The 26,584-nt window shown below is 33.0% G+C and overlaps 1 protein-coding gene across 1 annotated transcript; it reads right to left on the bottom strand.

Annotated features, from left to right (window-relative positions):
- Window positions 1-275: 275 nt before the first annotated feature.
- On the bottom strand, window positions 276-19,801 carry LOC143079804 (uncharacterized). The gene is made up of 8 exons (XM_076255394.1): window positions 18,977-19,801; window positions 11,365-11,448; window positions 10,450-10,536; window positions 9,881-9,964; window positions 9,465-9,551; window positions 6,658-6,729; window positions 3,895-4,041; window positions 276-797 (listed from the first exon to the last, which is right to left on the bottom strand). Exons 1-8 carry the CDS (start codon window positions 19,768-19,770, stop codon window positions 737-739), a joined length of 1,416 nt encoding a protein of 471 aa, XP_076111509.1. The 5' UTR covers window positions 19,771-19,801; the 3' UTR covers window positions 276-736.
- Window positions 19,802-26,584: the final 6,783 nt, after the last annotated feature.

Consider the following 26,584-nt stretch of genomic DNA (forward strand, 5'->3'; position numbering starts at 1 on the left):
ACACTAGCACATCATAGAAAATCAAGTGAGTAATTTATGTTTCAAATTTTATAACAAAAATCTCTGTATTAAAGGCTGTGGATTTTCTATAAAAATCTTGATTTATTTGCCACAAAGTCCTCTTTTTCTATCAAATGCAATGAAACAGTAAAAAATAATGCTTTGCATCAAGTTTCCCCTTGGAACATGTACTAAATGGCATATCTCTATTATTTATTATATCTATAGTTTTGATACAATTGAGGTTTGAAAAATTCGTACAAAAATGGCTACAGAAGGGTACATAAACCTTAAAATTATAATTTTTCGTTAACGAGGCATCCTTGTATTCAAAAACAGTTATGTTCACCATGCAACAAAAATTAAGAAAGAAAGAAATATGTTTCAACGTTTTGACATGTTATATATATCAAGCATGCTTTCACTGCAATGTATTTACGATTAGGAAACATGCACGTATTTGAAGTGCTGGACACATTAAAAGATACGACTAGCGAAACCATATAACAAATTACAAATCAATATAAAAGCCATAAACGGTTGTGTTTAACATTGCCAAATGTGTTTTTGAAAGTTCACCGAAAGCATATGAAATAAATTTAGCTAGTTCAGATTCTATATCAAGATAAATACATATGTTCAAATTATATGTTATCAGGTCATAATTTAATAAGTCTGATGATTGTCTTTTTTAAACCAATTTCTTCTGTCTTGTCTATGTTCAGCTTTCAGAATATCAAAATGTATAACTCGATTTTTTTCTTCTACAACTTGGACATTTACTACCAATTCGAGAACTGAAATGATAAAATGTTCATTATAGAAAATACAATATATTAGAATAGAAATATTAGATACTTTTGTTTAAATGAAATAAGCCATCTTGTGTGAAAAATGATTATAAGATAATACAAACAAATTCTTGTTTTTTTAACTTTTTAACATAAAAAAGATACAAAAAAAGTAGTTTTTCTCCGACCATGTTTATTTTTTGTCTTTGACCGTTATGTTTGATGAATCAAGTCATTTCAAACTAGACTTAACATTTCGTTCGTTGGAACTGTCCCATCTTTGTCCCAGGATAGAAAGGATTGAGTGTTTTAAAACATATTCAAAACCATCATATAGTGTATGTGTTAGTCCTAATCCAGGAGTTGTTAATTCAGTTGTTGTTGTTGTTTGCTCTTTGTCATATATTTTTTCGTTTCCTGGTTTGTTATCTATCAGGACGTTGGTTTCTTTGATTTAAACTATTATTTTTTTTCATTTTTTTTACAAATCGCATACTGTAATGAGCGACTTTAAAGTATGAGTATAGCTTGTAGCTGTAGGCTGTACCGTGACCTGTACATGATTGTAATTCGTGTCATTTAGAATCTGGTAGATAGTTTTCTCATTGAAATTAATATCTTGTACCTCTCCTTATCTTTATATATAAGTAACGTGTTACTAGAGTTCAGTTTCGTCCCTGTAGCTACATCACACAAATCGAAAACGGGAATTTGAAAATCACATAGGAGCGCGTAACTGAGGTCCAAAACAATACTTCCCTTTTATATTAGGACCTTAATATTGTAGTAATGAATACAAGAATAAAAAAACAGTCTCATCATGTAACATGTATAATATCAGTATTGTCTTCCAAATTAAATTAATTATTGTTTGCTGTAAACAAAATGTCTATCGTCGTAACACAGTCAAGATCAGTCAATTGCGTAAGAAACAAATTTCAATTTGTTTAATTTTCAATATATTAATTTGTAGAATCCTTTACTATAGATAATTTAGCTGATCTGTAAAAAAAAATAGCATCTTCATGCCTTATATATCATGTACTGTACGTAGGACGACCCTAGATTAAAAACTGACATGGAAAGGGAACACCCGGCCACAGAAAGCTTCTTTTTTATGAAGTTCAGGTGGTCGTGTGGTCTTGCGCGCCGGTTACAGTGCATGCAATTTAGTGTCATGATATTTCAGTAGCATGGGTTCGAATCCCGGCGAGGGAAGAACAAAAAATTTGCAAAAGCAAATTTACAGATCTAACAATATTTGGTTGAGATGTATATACAGAATTTTAATACAAAGGCATGTATCACCATCACTGCTGGTGATCCGATGTATAAATCTGTTGTAGAGTTTTTTTTCAGTATTAATTTAAGAAAGTGAAAACGGCCCCATACGTGTTGCAAGGCAACATCTTTTCAAAAGTCTCATTTTGTGATTGGTTGTAAATAATTTAAGGAGGCTTGTTTATAATAATTTAAATGTATTCGAAAACATAAATTACTTAAAAACTGAGGTAAACTGAGATGTGATCAATGCTTTTCATCTGTGTGGTAAATTCATCTTTTTGTACCGTAAAACACAATATTCATTTCATAGATATAAGAAAATGTGGTATGAGTGCCATTGCAAAAAACTCTACATCCGAGTCACAATGTGAAAAAGTTACTTTATGTTTTTGTTTTTTTTTAAACCAGCAATAAGACCGCCTTAAGTTGGGGGAATTTCTCGTTGTGCTGAAGACCCATTGGTGGCATTGGGATGGTTTTTGCTCTTTGGTCGGGTTGTTGTCTCTTTGACACATTCTCAATTTCTATTCTCAACTTTATTATATGTGACAAACAAATTTAGACTTTTACCGAAAAGAACAAAATCAGTACTTGGTTTCCTCATATTTAAATATCACAAGTATAATAATTTAATTTCCTGATATCAATTAGATGTACACAATATGCTTGAACCCGGATTACATTAAACTTCTTAAGATTTTAGAAAACCGAAATTGCTTTTTTAAATGCAACTGTAATTATCTATTCAAAATATACATCGTATACAATTGTAGAGAATTTTTTACATAACTTTAGTTATTTGAATTAACTTACTGTTGGTTCACTTGTCAGTGTAACACCGATAGAAAATAAACGACAGTAATAAGATTACATTTTGTAAAGTTCATCTCTACAAAATATCGCTTACGTGCATAATTGAGCAATATCACATATAGGTTGGTTTTTCTTGTTTCTCATTGGTTTATTTGGTCACATGTTTTCCAATTAATATTTTGTATTTTTTCATCACATTTTAGCATAATGATTCGACGTTACTATATTTAGAAAAGATATTAATTGAAAATAGTGATATAGCGTCAATATCATTTCTAGCAACAGTAACATATATAGCGTCAATATCATTTCCAAATAATAGTAGCATCGAGTCAACATCGTTTTAAAATTTACACTATGATCTACATAATTATGTTACACAAAAATTCAGGACTTTCACTCAGTAAATATGTTATATTTGAATCTGTTAGGTTATATTGAACCTCGGACTTCGTACTCGGTCAATATATTTTAAACAGGTCCATATATAACTTATTGACCTCATCAAAACTCCATAATTGATAAATTTATGTTGACCCGTTTTGATTGCAAAAATGTTAACATGCAAGTGTTCGTCTAACATTGTCCACGGAAAAGTTGAATAAAATTAATTGCAATGGATTATGTGCTGGTTTGTCAACATATATTGATTTGACAAGAAATAGTTGTCACTTGATTAAAGTCATTTGAGGTATGAACGCTAAATATTTCAGATTTCAACAAGACAGCAACGACACAGTGAACTGACGGTTCACCACCTTCATAACTTGCAGACCAGTCAATACAAAACTCTGAACCATCCATTAAAGAGATACCAGAATAATGATGACTCATATAGCTGTACACGAGAACTTTGAATAATAAAAAATATATATGTATAATTATTTCTTATTTTAGAGGTAATTCACAAAATATAGCTGGTCATAAAGGGCATATTATTTTTATGAGTCTTTGAAAGTTAATATGTTCCTTGTTATAGTGTCTTTTAAAATAATAAGTAACTTACTCCAGTTGCTTATTTTCTGCTTTCAAAGTTTTAATCTCCTCTAACAGATATTGATGCTTAAAATCTTTCTCCTTTAACAGAAATTGATGCTCATAATCTTTCTCCTTTAACAGAAATTGATGCCTATAATCTTTCATATCTCTATCTCTATAAAATGGTAAAAACAAATCCACTTTAATTATGTTTACAGGTAGTGATATATAGATTGACAATTTCTCCTGTCTTATTATGTATGTATATCGTGCAATTTATGGGGTTGGGTTCGTGTTGTTTATTCTTTAGTTTTCTATGTTGTGTCGTGTGTGCTGTTGTTTGTTTGTCTTTTTCATTTTTAGCCATTGTTGTTTTAGATTTATGAGTTTGACTGTCCCTTTGGTATCTTTCGTCCCTCTTTTATGGTTGACATTTGTATATGTCTGAAATGAGATGTAGAGTTAAAAGAAAAATAAGAAAAATACCGAACTACCAGGAAAAATCAAAACGAAAAGATATTTATAAAATGCAAAATCTAAATTTCAAACCGTTTAACGAACAGAAATCGACTGTCATTTTGACATGGTACAGGCTTTTCTTAATGTAGAAAATGGGGGATTAACCCTTGTTTTATAGCTAGCTTAACCTTGCACCAGACCCATTTAATTCCATTATGTTGACAGTGAGCAAAACACACAAATAACAGATAAAAACACCAAATATTGAGATACAGCAGTCACAATGTTGTAAAATATTAATAACAAACAAAACGAAACAAATAACTAGTTCAAAAAAGAATCACAAATGGCATATAGACAAAAAACATTAGCAAAACCGAAAGACAATAATTCAAAATTGAATAAAGAACAATAATGCAATGGCGGGATTTGAAGTAAAGATTCATACTTGACCTTTTGATAATACCGGCGTCACACATCAGCGTATAGCTCCGACGTACGCTGGGCGTGTTAAAAATCAGGTACGCTGACAATATCCTTGTAATTTTGGATGCATTCAACCTGTCAATCATATCTGTAACGTGTGCACAACGAGATTTAAGCGTGGATTAGGCGTACGAGAAGCGTACCTAAGCGTTTATCGGGCGTTCAAGAAACGTATGGTTGCGGATGCCTGTCGAACGTATTTCAGACGCGTTCCTGTCGTATTTTGGACGTTCTATTATGGGTAGACAACGCCAATGTGTGACGACGGCATTATTACTTTCATCTTGAAAATTGAACACCACACTATTATATGGCTTGTTTTACTCTGATTGACACCAGATCAACCCTGGTAATTTTTTCGTAAAACAGTAATGTTAAATTCGTCTATAAAACTTTTAACCAAGATCTCTTTCCGGGTCACCGGTTTTGTGTATGCGTAATGTTTTATGTATAATTAGAAATCACATAAGTGGTTGTTAGAGTATCTTCATTAAAGGGACACTAGCTACGAGATATATAAAAAATCAAAAGTAGGATTTTTTTTTGTTCAATCATTGATAAAAGTCAAAAGGTGAAATAATAATTTGCTTTTATTAGCTAAAATGGTTCAATTTTGTCAAAAGAAGCTAGTAAACATTGAAAATGAACTATTCACTTGCAAGTGAATAATTCGACCTCATTCAATCCGTTTTCACATGAACTCCAATGTCACCCCGTAGAATAACGCATGCATTGTCCATGTACAGGTATTTAAAGTAAGAGAATGTCAACATTGAAAGTGAAACAAAGGTAAATGATTTGATTAACTGATTAGGTCCACACAAAATTATTATTTAAAGGTAAAAAACGACGATAAACATAAATTTTTAATCTGTAATACAAAATTTCATAGACCTATAAAAATCATATTGCACGAGTTGCTTAATCTATTTATATCCATGTTTATGTTAACATCGCTTATATGGTCATAGAAGGTCAACTCGATAGTTAATTAGATGGCGTCTTGGCTAAAATTCAAACGAAACGAAGCTGCATCTTATTGAGACCATGTCCTGTAAATTGTTTATTTTATACTTTTGATAGTTTGGAAAAATGTTTTACATTGTTATAAATAAAATATGAGAATTTGAGTCAAATCGGTGAATATGAATTTGGCAGCTAGTGCCCCTTTAAGGTATTTTCATTTTTCGTTCTCGAGCATTTGGTGTCAGTATTATATTTCTTAATGTATTGGTCTTTTATCACTTGTCTTGACCTGAATATTTTCATAGTCCGGCAGATAGGTGAATAATTGTGCATTTTGTGTTAAAAGCATAAAATTTCGTACGAAGCTAATTTGAACCATTCTGAACATAAAAAAATATAAAGGCAAGCTAAAATTCATGAACTTCCGGTTTTTATCATCAAATGGCGGACGTCAACTTGAAAACTGAATATGGTTATGTATTTCTTACAATCGTTAGTTTGATATACATTAATATTATTTTATATACATGGTTTAACATAAAACTTCACTTCCTCCAAAACCGCGGGATATCTTTTTCGGAATTTTGTCATTTCCGGTCATTATTAAAGATAAAAAAACATAATTTGGGGAAAAAATACATACGTGTATTAAAAAAAAAGCATAATATGTCTTATCAAACACAGCTGCAGGACTGATATTAACTCATCCGAATAAAATCTAATGAAAATCATTGATTTTTACCACATTTTTTATATTGGTATGCAAACTAGTATATTTGTTTGATCGATTGGCAAGAATAATCAGCACGTGTGAAGATAAGTATTTTTCTGCATACATATGGTATTCAGTCTAATGATAAAGTCATAAACACATACATACCTTTGCAAATGTTCAACACTTTCCTTAAGCTTTTTCATTTGATCATCTTCCTGCTTTGTTGCATTCGTTAAACTGCAAATCATATGACAATCATAAATTATACACAATGTTACACTTTTGTAATCATTTGTGTCAATGAACAAAAAAACTAAATAAGTCTTCAACGTCTGTCAGATAGCTCTCAAAATAATATCCTTGACACTTGTAAATTCAATTACTGGCTTTATACGTTTTTCGTGTGATCAAACAACAAAATAAATCGTGAAGATTTTGATATAGTAAATATACTATTGAGTGTGCATAAAATACCGAGTTTCATTCATATGCATGTGCCATTCCAATGCAAACTATCATATTTCATTTTATTTATGATTCATTTACTAGTATGACTCATAAAGCATTATGCATATGTTGTCTGTATTTTTTTTTAATACAGCTATTCCTGAGGTAGAAAACTTATACTTAAATTTTCTTTAAAACTTATCCTTTCTCTATTTTTGGTCTTCATCAGGATATTCAATTTGACCGTTTTGCATGCATGTGTATTCATAATGGTTACATACTCAAGCTATGTTGTTATGAGGTGAAACGTAGAGATCATATTGGGTACGGGAAAAAAACTTGGCATCTATGAATATTATATAAAAGAGTCAGGTTTTTGAAACAGGTGTTTTATCTTTCTAATATTTGTTGTTTTAATCTCATTATTATTATATAGTACGCACATACTTGATACATGAATCATATTATTCATAATAAGAGAGAAAAATTTAATTACAAAAATTCTGTATTTTTGTTCAAGAAGTCACAGAAAACGAAGTCAAGGACAATGAATATAGGACAGACATTCCATATGGCATTTATATACAAAGAATGAAACATCTAAGTCTTCCACATTCTAAAATATAGAGCTTTTTTCGAGAAGTGTTTTAATGTTTGTTTTATTTTCAAACAGGACATATAAAGTCGTATAAAAAATAGTGACTGGTGAAAAGTAATGTTAATCCAATTCTTGAACAAATGCATGCATATATCATAAACTTAGATTTCTGTGCATGATGTTATCAGAAGAAAGGTCACGCTGAGGAAACAGCATACGGAAAACATGTCGGCGAATTGTTGACCGAAAGCTGACAATTAAATAAACAATAATAGTGCATTGACTTGACATATCAACGATATAAGAATGAGGCTTAGAAACGGGGAAATGCGAGGCTGTGCCGTTTCGGGCCGAATCCTTATATCGTTGATATGTCAAGTCAATGCACTATTATTGTCTTTATACTGCAATCTAAGAAAACCATTTTCAATTGTTGTTTAGTGTGTTAATGTTATTTATTTGATTATATTGGGGGAAATCCCCTTTAAAAAGGCCTCATATCACACAGCTGGAGAAATATACAACACGATGAAATGTACATCATTACCTGTTGAAAACTGCAATCAATGGTGGACGAATTCGTTTGTTTATAGACTAAAATATCTAAATATCAACAATAAACATAAAACATAATGATTTATAGGTTGCAAACGAAAAATATTAACACGTGAAATAAGTTTTCTTCCAAAAATTGTAAAAGAAACAAGTTTGAGTCGTTAAACACATCGTTGTTTCCATTGGAAGCAAGAACAGGTTGTAGAGGTATGAATAAATAAATATAATTCCGACAATTTTTATTTAAATATTCATGAGGAAAAGGGATATCAGGTCAGTGACTGTATATGACATAGAAATATACGGTCAACGCATTTTGACTGCTCAAATACATCGTGTGCAGTATAAAAAAAAGTAAATATCTTCTAAATTTACAGAAAAAAGTTTTTGTATTCAAATTTTATAATAAAAATTAGGTATTTGGTAATAAACAACATATGCATCATTTTTTTTTTCATTATTTGAAGTTTCATATGACTTTAATGATTTAACTCAGAGGAAAGCATAATTAAAAAGAAAATCCCATGTAATTATTTCAATTCCATGATTAAAAATCAAACAAATAGTAAAGCGGGCGTAAAATTGGTCTTAAATATTGCTATGCAAATAAATACCGCGAGTACCAATTTTTAATTACTTTCTACTGTATGTATACCTCTCTGGAACATGCCAGTAACCGATATATGTATGTAAAATTTGATTATAGGAAAAAAGTAAGATTTGGTATGTACATAATATTTTGCATTTTTAATCAATATGTTTATAGACGAAACAATGAATACAATTTCAGTGTAAAAAGGTTCGAATGCAATGATCATGATGATCTCGTCAAATTATAAAAATAAAACAGAATTTATCTAAGCAACTATTTATGTGCATTCAATGTGGTATTATTCATTAACTATGTATATACGAGATGACATATCAAGGTCATATGTAGGAAACAGAAGGTATACAAAACTAAATATCTATGATTATCAAATTTCTTCCAAAAAGAATCGTGGATTGCGAAACAGCTGAACTTACATTGCAACCTCAAACATTCCAATTCAGACAATTTGATGCGACTGTTATAAAGGTGAGAGGTTAAACGCTATAAAACCAGGGTCAATCCACCATTGTCTACTTTGAAATGTACCAAATAAGGGTTATGACAGTTGCTGCTCATTCGTTTTATGTGTTTTATCATTTAATTTTGCCATTTGATTAGGGACTGTCCGTTTTGAATCCCCTTGGAGTTCAGTATTTTTGTGATTTTCTTTTTTTAATATTAAACACGTTTTTCAATATTTTGAAATCAAGCGTTTGGTGATTTTTATGATTCAAAGTAATGTCCTGACGATCTTTCACTTTCAAGAAATTTGTTACATACGTAAACTGCAATGTGTACTTTTCTCTATATAATGAGTTGATTTCTTCGGACAACAGTTTGAGTTTATCGTCTTTAGTTTTTAAGTCCCTGTAAATTAAAACCAGACTTTTTATATGATAGCAATATTGGTCTTATCATTCTTTGAACGTGCTAAAAAAGTACTCATTTGTCTGGTGTATCTTAATTTTCTTTTATTAATATTTGTAAATTTTTGACCCACACATAATCATCAACCTGACTTTAAAAAAATATACTTACAGAACTTTTATCAAATGCTTAAGTATAAAATCTTAAAAAGGTCAAAGTTAAAAGATGTTTTTTTTTTTCCTCTTTTGATTTTGGAAATTTACTTTCTCTCTTGTCTTTTTATATTCAATTTTGTTCTAAACATTTGCCTATTATTAGCATATGTGTACCTGTGAAAAGAGTCCCAACGTACTGTGTAATCGTACTGTAAATCTCCTATTTGCTTCTTCTGATCAAAATATTTCTGATTTAAGCTGGAAAAATAAAGTGGAATAGTAAACGGTCTTGAAAGTTGCAAACAAGCTCCATCTTACTATTGATGATGATTAACTAAGTTTATATCTTGTCGTTCTGTATATCATCCTAGTATGATGCATTGTTATTTTCCTTTCGATTTTAATGAATCGATTCACTTTGAACTATTTAGAAACAATGGAACAAGCATACAATAAAATTGTACAAATTGATAGAAAGTTTACATTTGTTCCTAAACTGGTAAAAAAAATGTTGTCAACTGGCATAACGTGGTGGTTCGTGAATGTCAATATATAGGTTATAAGGCTAAGTTACATCAACATTTTCACTATATAAAGATTATGAATTGTACTGCATATGATATTCAGGATTACATGATTAAAAGTTTCACTGAATCAATGGTCAAATCTACAGTGCAGATTTACCTTACAAACTTTAATTTGTGTCAAAGAATGTCCTTAAGCATTTCTAATGTATTACATACGTTGACTGCATTGTTTTCTTCTCTTCCTTCAATGATTTGATATTTTCTGATAACGTTTTGAGTTCATCGTCTTTAGTTGCTAAGTCTCTGTCAATTAAAACAAGACTTTTGATGAAAATTATTCTTGTTTTTTTTCAATTTTCGAAAGTGGAAAAATGTTCATGCAGATTCAAACTTTTGGGTTTTCACTTTCAAATGCTAAATTATTTGTGCGTTTGGTATATTTATATATCAACTACAAAAACTTTCAAAGCTTTAAAAAAACAAAAAACAGTGAAACGCACATGATGAATTCTTTACACAAAAAGAAAAATGCACAAACATGTTTTTTTAAACTCCAAACTAGTCAAAGTTCAACTTTTAAAGGTATTATCTTTTTCTTCTATAATATTAATTTTTTTTTTTATATATTTGACATATATCAATCATCGAGTCAATAGTGGTTATTCTATATGTAATTATCATTGAAATGGTTATTAACTGTTTGTAAAACATAGCAATTTTCTAATACTTAGGACTCTCTAACCATATATAAGTAGATTGACTTATCTGTTTTATCGAAACCTTTGGAAATTTTGGGTCCACTGTGCTATTCAACTTTGTACTTTATTTGGCTGTTTAAACTTGATTCTAGCGTCATTGACGTTTTGTTTTGTAGACGAAACTCGCGTCAGCATGGCATCAAACATTTTTATTCTGGTATAAAAGAGGGACGAAAGATACCAAAGGGACAGTCAAACTCATCAATCTAAAACAAACTGACAACGCTATGGCTAAAAATGAAAAAGACAAACAAACAACAGCACACATGACACAACATACAAAACCAAAGAATAAACAACACGAATCCTATAAGAACCCTACAAAACTAAAGAATAAACAACACGAACCCTATAAGAGTTCATTAATGTGTACCTTTTAAAAGTTTCCTTGCATGTGTTGTAGTCGGCCTTTAAGTCTTCTATTTCCTTCTTCTGAACAGGGCATATTTGACATAAGCTGAAACATATCATGAAAAACAGAACTATCTGTCTTATCTGTTTGTAAATCATCATATAAAAAAAAACAAATGAATTATTTTGTCATTGTTGGAAATATATAGACACTTCAAAGATAGATATATGGTTTTAAATATATATGAATGATTTCAAAGTTTGAGTTAACAAAAAAGTGCATCCTGAAATTAATAAAATTGGGAATGAAACTTGTCGTTAATTTTTTCATCTAGAAAAAGAAACTAAAAGCCTTACAGCAATAGAACAAAAGTAACATAAAACAAAACAAACTGACAACATTACAAGTACGAATGCTACCAACAAGACAAAAGGTTTAGGTTCTGTTGAGAACAAAAGCTTACGACAAAATTTTCGAATTCCATTCAGACACATTCAAGCAGCGTCTAAATATGGAATAAATATGTCAGTTTATTCGAGATGGTGTTTACAAAGGTTCCAAGTTGGAAAGTTGAATTCGTCCCATTGAATATTTCATAAACGCCTTCACTATTTAGTTGATCGTAATAGAATATTGCTTGAATGTGACATCTCGGTATGTGTATTATATATGTAGGACTCTAAAGTGCGATGGTACTCTAAAGTACGATGGTCACGCTAAAGTGCGATGGTCTACGCTAAAGTGCAATGGTGTCAGACGCTAAAGTGCGATGGTTGTTTGTTTTTTTATATGCGATCAGATGACACGCTAAAGTGCGATGGTATGCCACGCTAAAGTGCGATGGTATATGACACGCTAAAGTGCGATGGTATGCCACGCTAAAGTGCGATGGTATATGACACGTTAAAGGACGTTGGTTTAGACGCCAAAGTGCGATGGTTTAACGGGAAAGGTGTTCAGGCAATGTCTTTTGTTTTTTACTGTGTTAATATTAGTTTTTGTATATTGTTTATAAATTATGCCGTTGTTTTCTCTTTTGAATTGTTGTACACGAGTTATTGTGTGGTTTATATAACTAGCTATTCGACTATAGCCGATACTCAACGCCTTAGGTCATAAGTTATTAAGTGCGCACATCAGCAACACGTACCAATTGTTTTGCAATGGTTGTTCTGATAACCTGAAGTCATAAAACACCATGAACAACTATTTATCTGCTGGGTTAGCCATACGCTTCCGTTCTTAGATCGAGACTTGTGTCATCGGCAATCATATGATGATACTTCACAACATAGAAGGAGTTTCTAAATTAAATTTGGACGAATTGAAATACTTTGACACTTGGTGTATTTTGACTTTTTCTCTCTCTTTTACGGTTTGCACCTTCCCCTTACTGTCGCCAGTTTTCTATGTTGATGAGAAAACCTTTTCTCGTTTACCGGCATGTCAATTTTTGTATTTTCAGACTGCTTGAAGCGTCATAATGCAAACGTTCACACTTTCGCGAACAAACACGCATTCGCGGAAAAACGCACTTTAGCGTGTCGTGGCATCGCACTTTAGCGTATACCATCGCACTTTAGCGTGACCATCGCACTTTAGCGTCCCCATCGCACTTTAGAGTCCTACATATATATAGAGATTAATACATGGCCTTTTCCATATCAGCCTGGGTATCATCCCGAGACCCCCATATCAGCCCGAGACGGAGTCGATATGATATGGGTCGAGGGATGATACCCAGGCTGATATGGAAAAGGCCATGTATTAATCGCTTTATCATATACTTCCGACAATAGTTTTATGTAAGGCAAATAAACAAATGCAATAACTAAAACAGTCAAAAACTTTATAAAGAAGTTAAATTATGAATCAAATATACCAGTGGCGGATCCAGAAATTTTCATAAGTAGGGGCCCACTGACTGCCTAAGAGGGGGTTGCTCCAGTCGCGCTTCAGTGATTCCCTATATAAGTAACCAATTTTTCCCCGAAAAGGGGGGCGGGCCCCTGCCCCCCCCCCTTAATCCGCCTCTGTATACTATAATTGTCCAACAACAGCATCACTACCTTCATATATATTTATGGTAACATTTCCTATAGAGGCATTTTGAAACATTGAAAATTTGAAAGAGTTTTATGATCATTATTACTCAATGTTTGTTGTACTATAAAATGATTTATTATTGTCAATGGCATTTGGTAACAAGTACTAAACTATCCCCACAAAAGTTCCCGTAAATTTTGACGTCGTCATAAAAAATATCTGACGTCACAATGGAAAAGTAAACAACCGATACCGGAAACACCGCAAGTAACTTGCACGAGAGGCACTATTATGGGTTTTGTTAATTTGTGTATTACTGAAAAATTATTACACCAGGGTTTTCGATATCACAAACTAGTCAAAACATTTACCAAATTTTATCATCGGTATAAAGACGTTAATATAGCTCAACATGCAGACTTCTAATACGTTCAGGTATTTCACATCCAATTTTTTATGGAAATATTCTTTATAAAGCACAAAGGTGTCAGTATTCACCTCAGAAACTTACAAAACCTTTGAATAGACTTATTAAGAAGGGATATAATTACGATACTGTTGTCAAGTCATTAAAGGTTGCATATTTTGGCGTTAATATTGAGTCACTGATAAGGTCTTTGCATCGGAACTAAACACATTTATTCTAAAAACGGTTGTTGGCATGACACGGGTTATGTTCTTCTCATATATGTTATGATGGTATGATACTAAACCCCTAACGGGAAAGATTGTGCCTGATGTTCATATGATGAAATCATAATCTTTCAGTCAGTTTAATTGAAGTCTGGAGCTGGCATGTCAGTTAACTGCTAGTAGTCTGTTGTTATTTATGTATTATTGTCATTTTGTTTATTTTCTTTGGTTACATCTTCTGACATCAGACTCGGACTTCTCTTGAACTGAATTTTAATGTGCGTATTGTTATGCATTTACTTTTCTACATTGGCTAGAGGTATAGGGGGAGGGTTGAGATCTCACAAACATGTTTAACCACGCCGCATTTTTGCGCCTGTCCCAAGTCAGGAGCCTTTGGCCTTTGTTAGTCTTGTATTATTTTAATTTTAGTTTCTTGTGTACAATTTGGAAATTAGTATGGCGTTCATTATCACTGGACCAGTATATATTTGTTTAGGGGCCAGCTGAAGGACGCCTCCGGGTGCGAGAATTTCTCGTTACATTAAACACCTGTTGGTGACCCTCTGCTGTTGTTTTTTATTTGGTCGGGTTGTTGTCTCTTTGACACATTCCCCATTTCCATTCTCAATTTTATTTGTGCACGAGATGCATCTGATATGGGTTATCAGCCCGGGTGGGAAATTATGGCTTGTGTACTTCCGCTCATTACACATATGCAAAAGCTATCATATCAATGCTAAGTATATGATAAATATATAATATATCTATATATATATATACAACTCGTCTAAACATCAACCCAACAATGTTAGATCTGTAAATTTGCTTTTGCAAATTTTTGGTTCTTCCCTCGCCGGGATTCGAACCCATGCTACTGTGATATCGTGACACCAAATCGCCTGCACTGCAGCCGTCCCGCTAGACCACACGACCACCTGGGCTCTAAAAAAAAAGAGCTTTCGCTGGCCGTGTGTTACCTTTTCTCGTCAGTTTTAATCTAGCGGCGTATTACAGTACATGATATATAAGGCATGAAGATGTTATTGTTACAGATCAGCTAAATTATCTATAGTAAAGGATCCTACAAATTAGTGCAATATACAGTCACAGAAAATAATTATATTTATAAGTACGTCTGAGTCAGTGACAACTCTACAACAGATGTATCCATCGGATCGCCATCAATGATGGTGATACATGGCTGTGTACATAATGTTTATACAACTCGTCTTAACATCAACCCAACAATGTTAGATCTGTAAATTTGCTTTTGCAAATTTTTGGTTCTTCCATATATATATAACTCGTCCAAACATCAACCCAACAATGTTAGATCTGTAAATTTGCTTTCGCAAATTTTTGGTTCTTCCCTCGCAGGGATTCGAACCCATGCTACTGTGATATCGTGACACCAAATCGCCTGCACTGCAGCCGTTCCGCTAGACCACACGACCACCTGGGCTCTCATAAAAAGAGCTTTCGCTGGCCGTGTGTTACCTTTCCTCGTCAGTTTTAATCTAGCGGCGTACTACAGTACATGATATATAAGGCATGAAGATGTTATTGTTACAGATCAGCTAAATTATCTATAGTAAAGGATCCTACAAATTAATGTAATATACAGTCACAGAAAATAATTATATTTATAAGTACGTCTGAGTCAGTGACAACTCTACAACAGATGTATCCATCGGATCGCCATCAATGATAGTGATACATGGCTGTGTACATAATGTATATACAACTCGTCTAAACATCAACCCAACAATGTTAGATCTGCAAATTTTTGGTTCTTCCCTCGCCGGGATTCGAACCCATGCTACTGTGATATCGTGACACCAAATCGCCTGCACTGCAGCCGTCTCGACCACCTGGGCTCTACAATAATAGAGCTTTCGCTGGCCGTGTGTTACCTTCCACGTCAGTTTTAATCTAGCGGCGTACTGTAGTACATGATACATAAGGCATGAAGATGTTATTGTTACAGATCAGCTAAATTATCTATAGTAAAGGATCCTACAAATTAATGTAAGATACAGTCACAGACGTGGAAAGGTAACACACGGCCAGCGAAAGCTCTAGGTAACATGCATTGTCGCATTTGTCATCCATTCTTATGATTATTCAGATTGAGTTATTTTGGGAGAAAAACAACAAAAAAGGAGTCCGAATATGATTCCGTCATCAGACTGACTTTTAGTCATAGATATGATTTCCGGTTTGAAACATGCACAAATACAACCAATCGTATGATAGATAACACAAATGAAAAATAAATAAGCCAATCAGAGCGTTCTCCATATAATGGTGTTTAGATCGCAAGAAACACAACTATTATACCTCCTTATAGAGGACAATTATTTTTCGCTTTTATCTAAATGTAAACCACGATTATACTACTTTAATATATAGATACTCTCTGTATTCCTTGAGTGTATTCCAGTTGCATATATATTAAAATAAGTAAAACATGTGACACAAGTACAACCAATCGTATGAAAAATAAATAAGCCATTTAGAGCGTTCTCCATATCATGGTGTTTAGATCGAAAAAATCACAACTATTCTACCTCCTTAGAGAGGACAATTATTTTTCGCGTTTCATACATAAAATTATAATGGTGTTTGTATCTACATGTAAACTACGATTTTACTACTTTAATATATAGAGACTCTCTGTATTCTGTCAGGGACTTTCTATATGGTAGTATAGAAAGTCCCTGATTCTGTCTACTGTTTTCTTTGAAATGTTTACTATTTAAGGGATCATACCACTTGCATATATATTAAAATATGCAAAACATGCTCAACTTCATCTAAAACTACCTCGACCAAAAACTTTAACTAAAGCGGGACAGACGGACGGACGGACGACCGAACGCACGGATGCACAGCTTAGAAAACATAATGCCCATAAATGGGGCAAAACAAAATATTGTTGAAAGGGAAAATAGTGATATGGCAAAAATGAAAGTAAGGTAGAGATTAGAGGGAGGCAGGACCTTTTTCGGGGCGTCGGAATCGGGTGTTTTTAAGCTCGGGATTCGGGGATTGATCCTTACGGGATCAGGGAATATATTTTTTGATTTGATATGGATATGAATTTCTTTAAATTCTGCATCTCGGGATTTCATGGTTATAAGCCCGGGATTTTTGGATCAGGACCCCTCCGACCACCCCTGAAATTAACCTTAGTCGGTCTTAGTCATTTATACATGATTCATATTCTACCAATGGCATGTTAGTAAGGCTCTTAAAAGAAAAAGCACTGATGGGTTGTCCTAGAAGCATATTTGGTAGACTCATAATGGTCTATATATAAGCAGTTACATTTAGTACATGTTTGAAACGGTGCAAATTTTTTCAATTTGATTTAACGAAGCATTGTAGCAAAGGAGAAGCATAATTCTGGTCTGAGGCCAGAAACACGAAAATGAATTAAATTTAACAGAAAGGAAACAAATATCGGACTTTGGAAAAGGGAGATGGCTTTTGGTACCTTTTATGAAATTCTTTATACATAATATCTTTTACAAAAAATCATCCTTCAACAGTTCACAAGCTGTATGCCCACAATTTCGCGGGTGTGTTCTAGTATATATGTATACATGTATATATATAATGTCTAAAAATAGCAACAATCAACATTCAATCTATTTAGGCGTGGATCAGTTTGTGAAAATAAACTGATACAGTTACTGATCATGTCCTGCTCTTAAAAGGTGTCTTGTAATTGGGCAGTTCCTTTCTTTTGTATATTTATGTTCTAACGTGTGGAACTTGCAAAATACAATATGTTGGTGAAACAGAAACACCATTTTACATCCGACTAAATAACCATCGGTCCTTTTATACAAAAGAAAGGAACTGCCCAATAACAAGACACCTTTTAAGAGCAGGACATGATTTTGAAAACGTCACATTTCAAATCATTGAGAAAAATCAAAATTGGGATACACAAGGAAGACAAAAAAGAGAGAGATTTTGGATGCACCAGTAACGAACTCCTGAATCTGATGGACTCAATGAAAGAGACGAAAAAAGATTTAAAAGCAAATCAAAACCATAATTGTCTTGAAATCATACAAATTAATTGATAGAAATTCATACAATTAATCGAACATCTATAAATGTGTTAAACTTTTATTCCAACTTCATGTAGTTGTAGCTACAAACATATTTTATGCAACATCAATCAATATGTTACACTTTTTCTCAACTCTTGTATAGATGAAGCTACAAAAATATTGAGAGATGCACACGCCTGATGAAGCTAATTTGTTTAGCGAAATATTGCGTATTTCTATTTAACATCTAATAGAACTTTTTAATGTATTAATTAGCGTGTTTAAGTTATATTCTCAGACATTTATATATATATATATTCGTTCAAATATTTGTTTCGACTTAGAATAAGAGACTTGTTTCTTACAAAAAGGAGCATAAGGATTTTCTATATTTAAGATTACTGTGTTAAATAGTAATGTAACAGTGATTAATATGTAAAGGCAGCATTATTCCTTATTGTGCTACATCTAAGATTCATAGTTATTCGACTCTATATCGGCATAACCACTTTATCGTTCACTTGTATATAATATCAATCACTCACTTGTTTTGAATCAGAAGTATAAAATATACTTTCAACTATTTTTAAACATTGACAAGTGTGGACGTTTTTTCTATAAATTAAAGATATAGACATTGTCTATGTTTTAGCTTAATACCATACCGTATGTTTCTCATTGCCACTATATACCCTTTGTGTAATATGTCGCTGCGTTGATGTCTCAATTACCAAACATTTCATTTAATTAATACTCAGCTCATATTACAATCCGCACGTCGATAGGTATTATCTCTTCTTCAGGAATGTTAGTACTCAATATTGAAAATCCAAATTGTAATAATTTAAAATTCATTAAATATAACTAACAATTTTCATATTCACCTTTTTTCCATCTTGGACTCCATGTATTCCATAACTTCTTTAAACAGGAACTCATCCTCAAAAATTGGTACTTTTGCAAAAAGCGGTTCTTCGGGTATACTATCCAATGTGTGAATATCACTTTGAAGTGATCTATAACCAGAATGAAATGTTATGTCATGTTTCTCTAATAAAAGACTCTCAAGTTCTGATAATATGTGTACGTATCGTTTTTTAATCAAATCAATGTTCTTCAGGAATGCTTCGAAATTTTGGTTTTCAGTCGTCTCTTTATCCTCTATCTCGGATATTTTAATGCTACCTTTAGCTGTTAGGTAATCCTGGAGATTTTTAGAGACAGATTCGATGTGTCCAATACTTGTTTTACTTTCAGCGTGCAGGTTTTCAATGTGTTCACGTCTAATTTTTTCTTCCAGGCTGGATAATGTCTCCGTTTTTAACTTCAATTTTTCGATATTTTCTTCAGCATTTTCCCTTTCTTCTTTAACTACATCAGTAATGTCTGAAATTGTGTGGGATTTGTGTGTAGATGTAACGCACTTAATGCAAATCAGATCAATGCATTCTGTGCAATAAAACTGAATTTTGTTATCGTGGGTACCACACAAAGTTGTTTTGTTGACGCTTGAAAGGTTAATTGTGTTAATATCTGCGACTGTGTGTCCATTTAGAGCTGGAATCTTACCATGTCTGTTGCGACATGCTGTACATAAAGCATGTTGACATTCATAACAGTAATATTCTCCATTATTTTCATCACATAATGAACATTTCTTTGCCGAAACCTGTGCCATTTCAATAAAGTCTATCTTTTCACAATTTACCTTGATGATATCACATATTTTGATCGATATCAAGTATGTATTGGTATCCAAGGACGCCACGTATTAATTTACACATTGTAAATAAAATATAGATAAGAAATCAAAATATTTGATACGAAATGATATGGGAATGTATTTTAGAAAAAAAATATAAGTACCTCTTTATATAGAAAACTATTAAAACATAATTTATGTTTTATCTTTTTTGAATTATCGTATACATCCTGTGAATAATATGTCATTCATTTTGCAGGAACACAAAAGATTTACATTTTTTTCAACCGTCAGGTCCCGTAATAAAAGTCGCGAGCAAAAAAATGTGGGAAATCGGGAATGCCTCTAGACATACTAAACACTCAAAGGGTTGTCATTATCGTCCTTCTATTAACTTTAAGTTGTGTTTAGTAGGTGGCAAGTTGAAAGGGTGAATTTGTGCCTTATTATGTATACCCATATGTCTAGAGGCATTCCCAATTTCCCACAATTTTTTGCTCGCGACTTTTATTACGGGACCTGACGGTTGAAAAAAATGTAAATCTTTTGTGTTCCTGCAAAATGAATGACATATTATTCACAGGATGTATACAAGCAAATAAACGTCATTACTTTATGTATAAGATTTGGCCACTTTTGGTCGTTTTCTTGTATACGATAATTCAAAAAAGATAAAACATAAATTATGTTTTAATAGTTTTCTATATATATTTATATCTTTATATAAAAACAAGTCCAAGTTACGATCATTCATAGACGAAATTACGATCATCATCATGTTTCTTTTTTTTTTTTTTTTTTTATCTCGATTTTTGTTTTCGGTCATTAGGGAAAATATATTCATGGTATTGCTTATACAGATGCTTCTTTACATGATGCAAATCTGAAAATAAGCTTTTTAGTGGAGAAATCGGCCTTAAAGTTAATCGATCCTTTAAATAAACTTATGACGTCACTTATCCTAAAAGGTTACCAATTCAACACTGTAGTATAATCATTGTATATTGTTTTATTGGTATTAACATGGATTTTGTTATCAGTAAATTAAAAGCAAACTAAATATTGTTGTTATATATATACATATTCACATTCATAAATCTACAATCTGTCGATACCTTTTTCTTGGCATTGCACAAGGTCGCATTTTTCTCTGACTGTTTATGACGTTTTTACACTAAAACCATTGAATGCTTAACGTGTACTGATTGATAAATTAGTCTTAGATGCATATTTTTTGTTATTAGATTTTAGTGGCTTTGAACTAGCTTTCAGTAACTGCGAGTACTCTCAGCTCTGTACTTAGTGTCTTTTTGCTGTTGGGATGTGCAAGTAACCGGCCAAGTCCACTTATTTGTAGTATTTGTATTTTTATCCATCTGATGAGTTATGCCTTTTCAACTGATTTTTATGGTTCGTTCTTATGTTGTATTATTCCACCACTGTCCCAGGTTATGTGGAGGGTTTGGATCCCGCTAACATGTTTATCCCCGCTACATTCTTTATGCAAGTGCCTGTCCCATGTCAGGAGCCTGTAATTCAGTAGTTGTCGTTTGTTTATGTGTTACAAATGTTGTATTGATAAAGTTAGTATTTGGTCATACCGGAAACCGGAAATATAGATCAGCTGACAGCGGTAACTTGACGATTTGAATCAGTTACTTGCAAACAACCTCTGTGTCTAGACGTATACTTAGAACTAGAGACTTGAATGATAACCTAGTTGGTTGGATACTCCCGACTAAAAGGTAACTCATATATTCACACATTCGCACATACTCATTCATTCACCATTCGCCTATTTACAACATTGGTAGTGCGAGTGTGTAAGTGTATCCATACGTACAAACATACTCGTTAATGTTGTGACCAAACATTGCAATTTTTCACTATTTTTAGTAAATAGAAATTATCTTTCTAGTGAAAAGTATTTGTAATCGTGTTGCGTTCATTTGTATATGTGCCGTTTTACACATATTTTGACCGCATATGAAACACTTGTTGACGGATGCTCTGACAACAAGATACGTGTAGTTTGTCGTATTTATTTGAACATATAGAAAATATATTGTTGACGGATGCTCTGACATCAATATTTTTCTATTTCCAAATATTATTTTTTCGTGATTTTTGTTTGTCCTACGTGATTTTCGGTTTTCTTTGGTTACCATGGCTATGAATATCAACGCCGCACCATATGATGATTTATTATTACTCAAGAACATTGGAAAGTCGAGGGCAAACGCAATTTTACAGGAGAGAAGTAAAAAGAAAATATTGTCAATACTAGATTTAAAATTGATACCCGATATACCCGAAAATGTATGGGACAACCTTATTGATACAAGGAAAATTAATTTTGAACCGAAAGAAGGCTCGCTCAAATTTAATCATGAAATGCAAGAATATGTCAGGAGTTTACAAGAAAATCTCCGAGATAAAGACAAACAATTACAAAGTTTTAATGCTGCAATTGAAGAACAAGGGCAAGAATTTAAGACGCAAATGACAGATATAGAGGCACAGCATCAGAAGAACATAGCAGAAATACATACGCAATTTGAAGAAAAGCTGGTTAATATGCAGAATCAATTCAAAGACAACATGGAGAAAGAAAAGCTATTTAGAGAAGAAAGGGAGCATCACTGGAATAAAAGAGAAAAGGAACTGGTTCAAAAGCATGAATTAGAATTAAAAATTAATCAGATGGCACCTTCAGGGATATATGGCAAAGACCCAACACTATCTGAAATTTCAGTACCTAGTAAGACAGCATTGCTTAAGCATCAGACAATTCCTATAAAAGAAGAGATTAAAGAGAATAAACTACCAACTATCACTTAGAACCAGACAACTGACGATAGATATGTTAAGAGTGCGTTAGAAGGACCGTTAACACCAAAAATGTCCACATTTGATGGTAAAGCAGATTGGCGTCCGTATTTCGCACAGTTTTGTCATATTGCCAAACGCTGTAAATGGTCAGAACAACAGGAGTTAGATAATCTAATTGTCTTCCTTCGTGATAAAGCACTCAAATTCTACAGTTCAAGACCAGTAGAGATAAAGGATAACTTTCAAGTACTATGTAAGAAGATGAATGACAGATTCGGAAGGAAGGACTTACGGCACATCTTAAGGTAGCACAATACAAAGATTTTTTCACTCCCAATCAGACAACTTTAAACTGATGTAATTCATTTCATCCTTCTTTATATCTTATAAATGAGGTACCAAAAGAAAGAAGAAAGATTAGTCTTTCAAATTGTGATAATTTCATTATGACATAATTATTACATAATTAATTATTATGTAATAAGTCGCTATATTGTGATGTCCACACTTGGTCACAGAATGGCAACTAATTACATAACAATTAATTATGTAATAATTATGTCATAATGAAATTATCACAATTTGAAGATTAATCCTTCTTTCTTTTGGTACCTCGTTTATAAAATTTAAAGAAAGATGAGTGGAATTACATCAGTTTAAAGATGTCTGATTGGGGATGAAAAATCTTTGTATTGTGCTACCTAAGGCGTCAATTGCAAGAAGCTAAACAAGGATCAGACGAGTCACTGGAAGAGTTTGCAGATAGAGTTCAGGAATTAGCCACAGATAGATACCCTGAGTCTCCAGATTATTTCATTCAGATTGTAGCTGTAGATGCTTTTCTTAAAGGATGCGCCGAAAAACAAGCAGCATTAGTAGCTATGGATAAAATCCAAATTTCTTTAGATGAAGCCACGCAGTATATGAAAAGTGCAATTACAAATCAGAGGTTAATAATGGGAAGCAGAAAAACAACTGATATCAAGAGAGTAACATTTGAGGACCCTGCAGAAATAAAAGATTCAAAGGCTGTTATAAGGGCTATATATAGGGATAAGCCACAGTTAGAGTCATCCAAAATGGACATCAGAGTTAAGAAAAATGAAGACGACATTCAAGAAATGAAGAAGTCATTGTCACAGATACTAAACATCTTGAAAGGAAAAGACGAACGGTCTAGATCTCCAATAGCTTTCATGAAAAGCTCACATGCACCTAGTCCAGATAGAAAAAGATTAGAGAATAGTACCTGTTTTGCATGTGGGAATCTTGGACATTTTGCTGCACCCTGTCCTAAAAGAAATTTTGACAGAAGGTCACCATCACCCAGAGTAAGTGGTAAGTATGTAATAAAACTTCTCCTATAGCGTTACTGAGGAATCCTATAGAACTTCCAATTATGCTTAGAAAATATCACACTTTTGGCACAGGAGTAGAAGTAGAAGAGATCCTTGACGCACCACTTGAAGTTGATAGTATCAAAGTTAACAGATTAAAAACAGAAGAAAAAACAAAGCATCCAGAAGGAAGCAATTGAAGACTTAAATTTAAAGCTTCCGGAACATCTCAGACAACTATTTAAGAACTCAGCAAATAACTTAACAAGTAAGGAAGCTATGAAATTTGTTGAACTTTTAATTGAATTTCAAGACATATTCGCAAAAAACGATTTTGACTTGGGACTCTTCAATGGGGCAATAAAACATTAGATACAGACAGAAGGCCCTAAACCAGCATAACAGAAGTTGAGAAGAACACCATTGAAAATTGAGAAAGAGGAACATGAACACATACAACAAATGTTGAAGAAGGGTATCATACAACCTTCAATATCTGATCACGCAGCTAGCCCAGTATTGGTTCGCAAGAAAGATGGTGGACTTCGCTACTGTATTGATTACAGATCATTAAATCAGATCACAATTAAAGATGCCTTCCCGATAGCAAATATATCAGATTGTTTAGATACATTGAGAGGGAGTACTTTAATGAGTTCACTGGACATGGCAACAGGATATTGGCAGCTGGAGATAGCAGAGAAAGACAGATACAAGACTGCATTTATCACCAAATATGGCCTATTTGAACACGTAAGACCTAGTTTTGGTCTATGTAACAGTCCAGCCACTTTTAGCCGAGTTATACAACTTGTTTTACAAGGTCTCACATGGGTTGAGTGTCTCGCTTACTTGGACGACGTTATCATCTTAGGGAATGGTTTTGAGAATCATCTAGAAAATATCAAGAAAGTACTGAGAAGATTCCAGAAATATAACTTGAAGCTTAAACCACAGAAATGCCATTTTTTTCAAACAGAATTAAAATTTCTGGGAAAATTAGTCAGTGTAGATGGTGTCTCTGTGAATCCAGAAAATATCCAAGCTGTTTCAAGTTGGCCTATCCCAAAGAACAAAAAAGAGGTTGAATCATTTTTTGGATTTGCAAATTACCATAGAGACCACATAAAACAATTTGCAGAGATGGCAGTTCCTTTACACACGCTTACTGGATCGAAAGCAGAATTTCATTGGAATTCAGAACAACAGACAACATTTGAAGACCTTAAGCTAGCATTAGTTCAAGCAGCTAAATTGAGTTATCCAAATCCAGATGATTTGTTTATGTTAGATACAGACGCTTCTTATGTTTGTATTGGCGCAGAATTAACACTAATATAAGATGGGCAGGAAAAGATCATTAGTTACGCTAGCAAAATTTTGATTCCTCTCAGAGAAACTACTGTACCACAAGAAAGGAATTGTTAGCAATAGTGACATTTACAAGACAATTTAGACACTATCGTCTTGGTCGATCATTTATACTAAGAACAGATCACAGTAGTCTCACGTGGTTGCTTAATTTCAAAAATATTGAGGGACAGTTGGCTCGATGGATCGAAGAGTTATCTCAATATAACATCATTTTACAACATAGACCAGGAAAAAAACATATAAACGCAGACGTCCTATCAAGAATACCTGATGAAACAGAGAACTGCTTTAACTACAAGGCTGGCATAGATATTGATTCCTTACCTTGTGGTGGATGAAAATTTTGTCGTCGTGCTCAAGAACAATGGAAAACTTTTGAGGAGGATATAGATTATGTGACACCATTGGCTGTACGTAGAGTTAATGCAATACCAGACTTACCTGTATGGATATGACAAATACCTAGAGAAGTATAAAACAATACCAGTGACAGGATCCAGACACGTCATTACTGCTGACATGGTTACAAGAAAATTACTCGCCTTCAAGAAATGAATTTCATTTTTTTACATAAATAGGGCCGTTAGTTTTCTTGTTTGAATTGTTTTACATTGTCTTATCGGGGCCTTTTATAGCTGACTATGCGGTATGGGCTTTGCTCATTGTTGAAGGCCGTAATGTGACCTATAGTTGTTAATGTCTGTGTCATTTTGGTCTTTTGTGGATAGTTGTCTCATTGGCAATCATACCACATCTTCTTTTTTATATACAATTGTGTAGTCCAGCTGTTAAACATTTTTGGCAATGTCAGTCCCAACTAAGAATACAAGATGGTATTTTATACTACTGGTGGGAAGATCCAATATTACCAAAATTGTTATTAGTGGCTCCAAAAGCACTACATAGAGAATTTTTAGAGAATTGTCATAGTCGTAAGTTTTCAGGACATCTTTGTCAGGATAAGACTCTGGCAAGACTTAAAAGAAAGTAGTTTGGCATCATATGAGAGAGGATTGTTTGTTGTTCATCAAGACTTGCAAGATTTGCAGTATGAATAAAAAACCAAATATCAGACCAAAAGCTGAACTTGGGCAGTATTTATCAGGAGTACCTATGGGTAGAGTTCACATGGATTTACTTGGACCACTTCCTGTAACCAAACAGAAAAAAAAAATGTACTCATGATTGTTGATCAATTCACCAAGTGGTTAGAATGTTTTCCAATTCTGGGTCAAACTGCAGAAATA

The sequence above is a fragment of the Mytilus galloprovincialis genome, chromosome 6, assembly GCF_965363235.1.
Source record: "Mytilus galloprovincialis chromosome 6, xbMytGall1.hap1.1, whole genome shotgun sequence".
Classification (NCBI taxonomy): domain Eukaryota; kingdom Metazoa; phylum Mollusca; class Bivalvia; order Mytilida; family Mytilidae; genus Mytilus; species Mytilus galloprovincialis.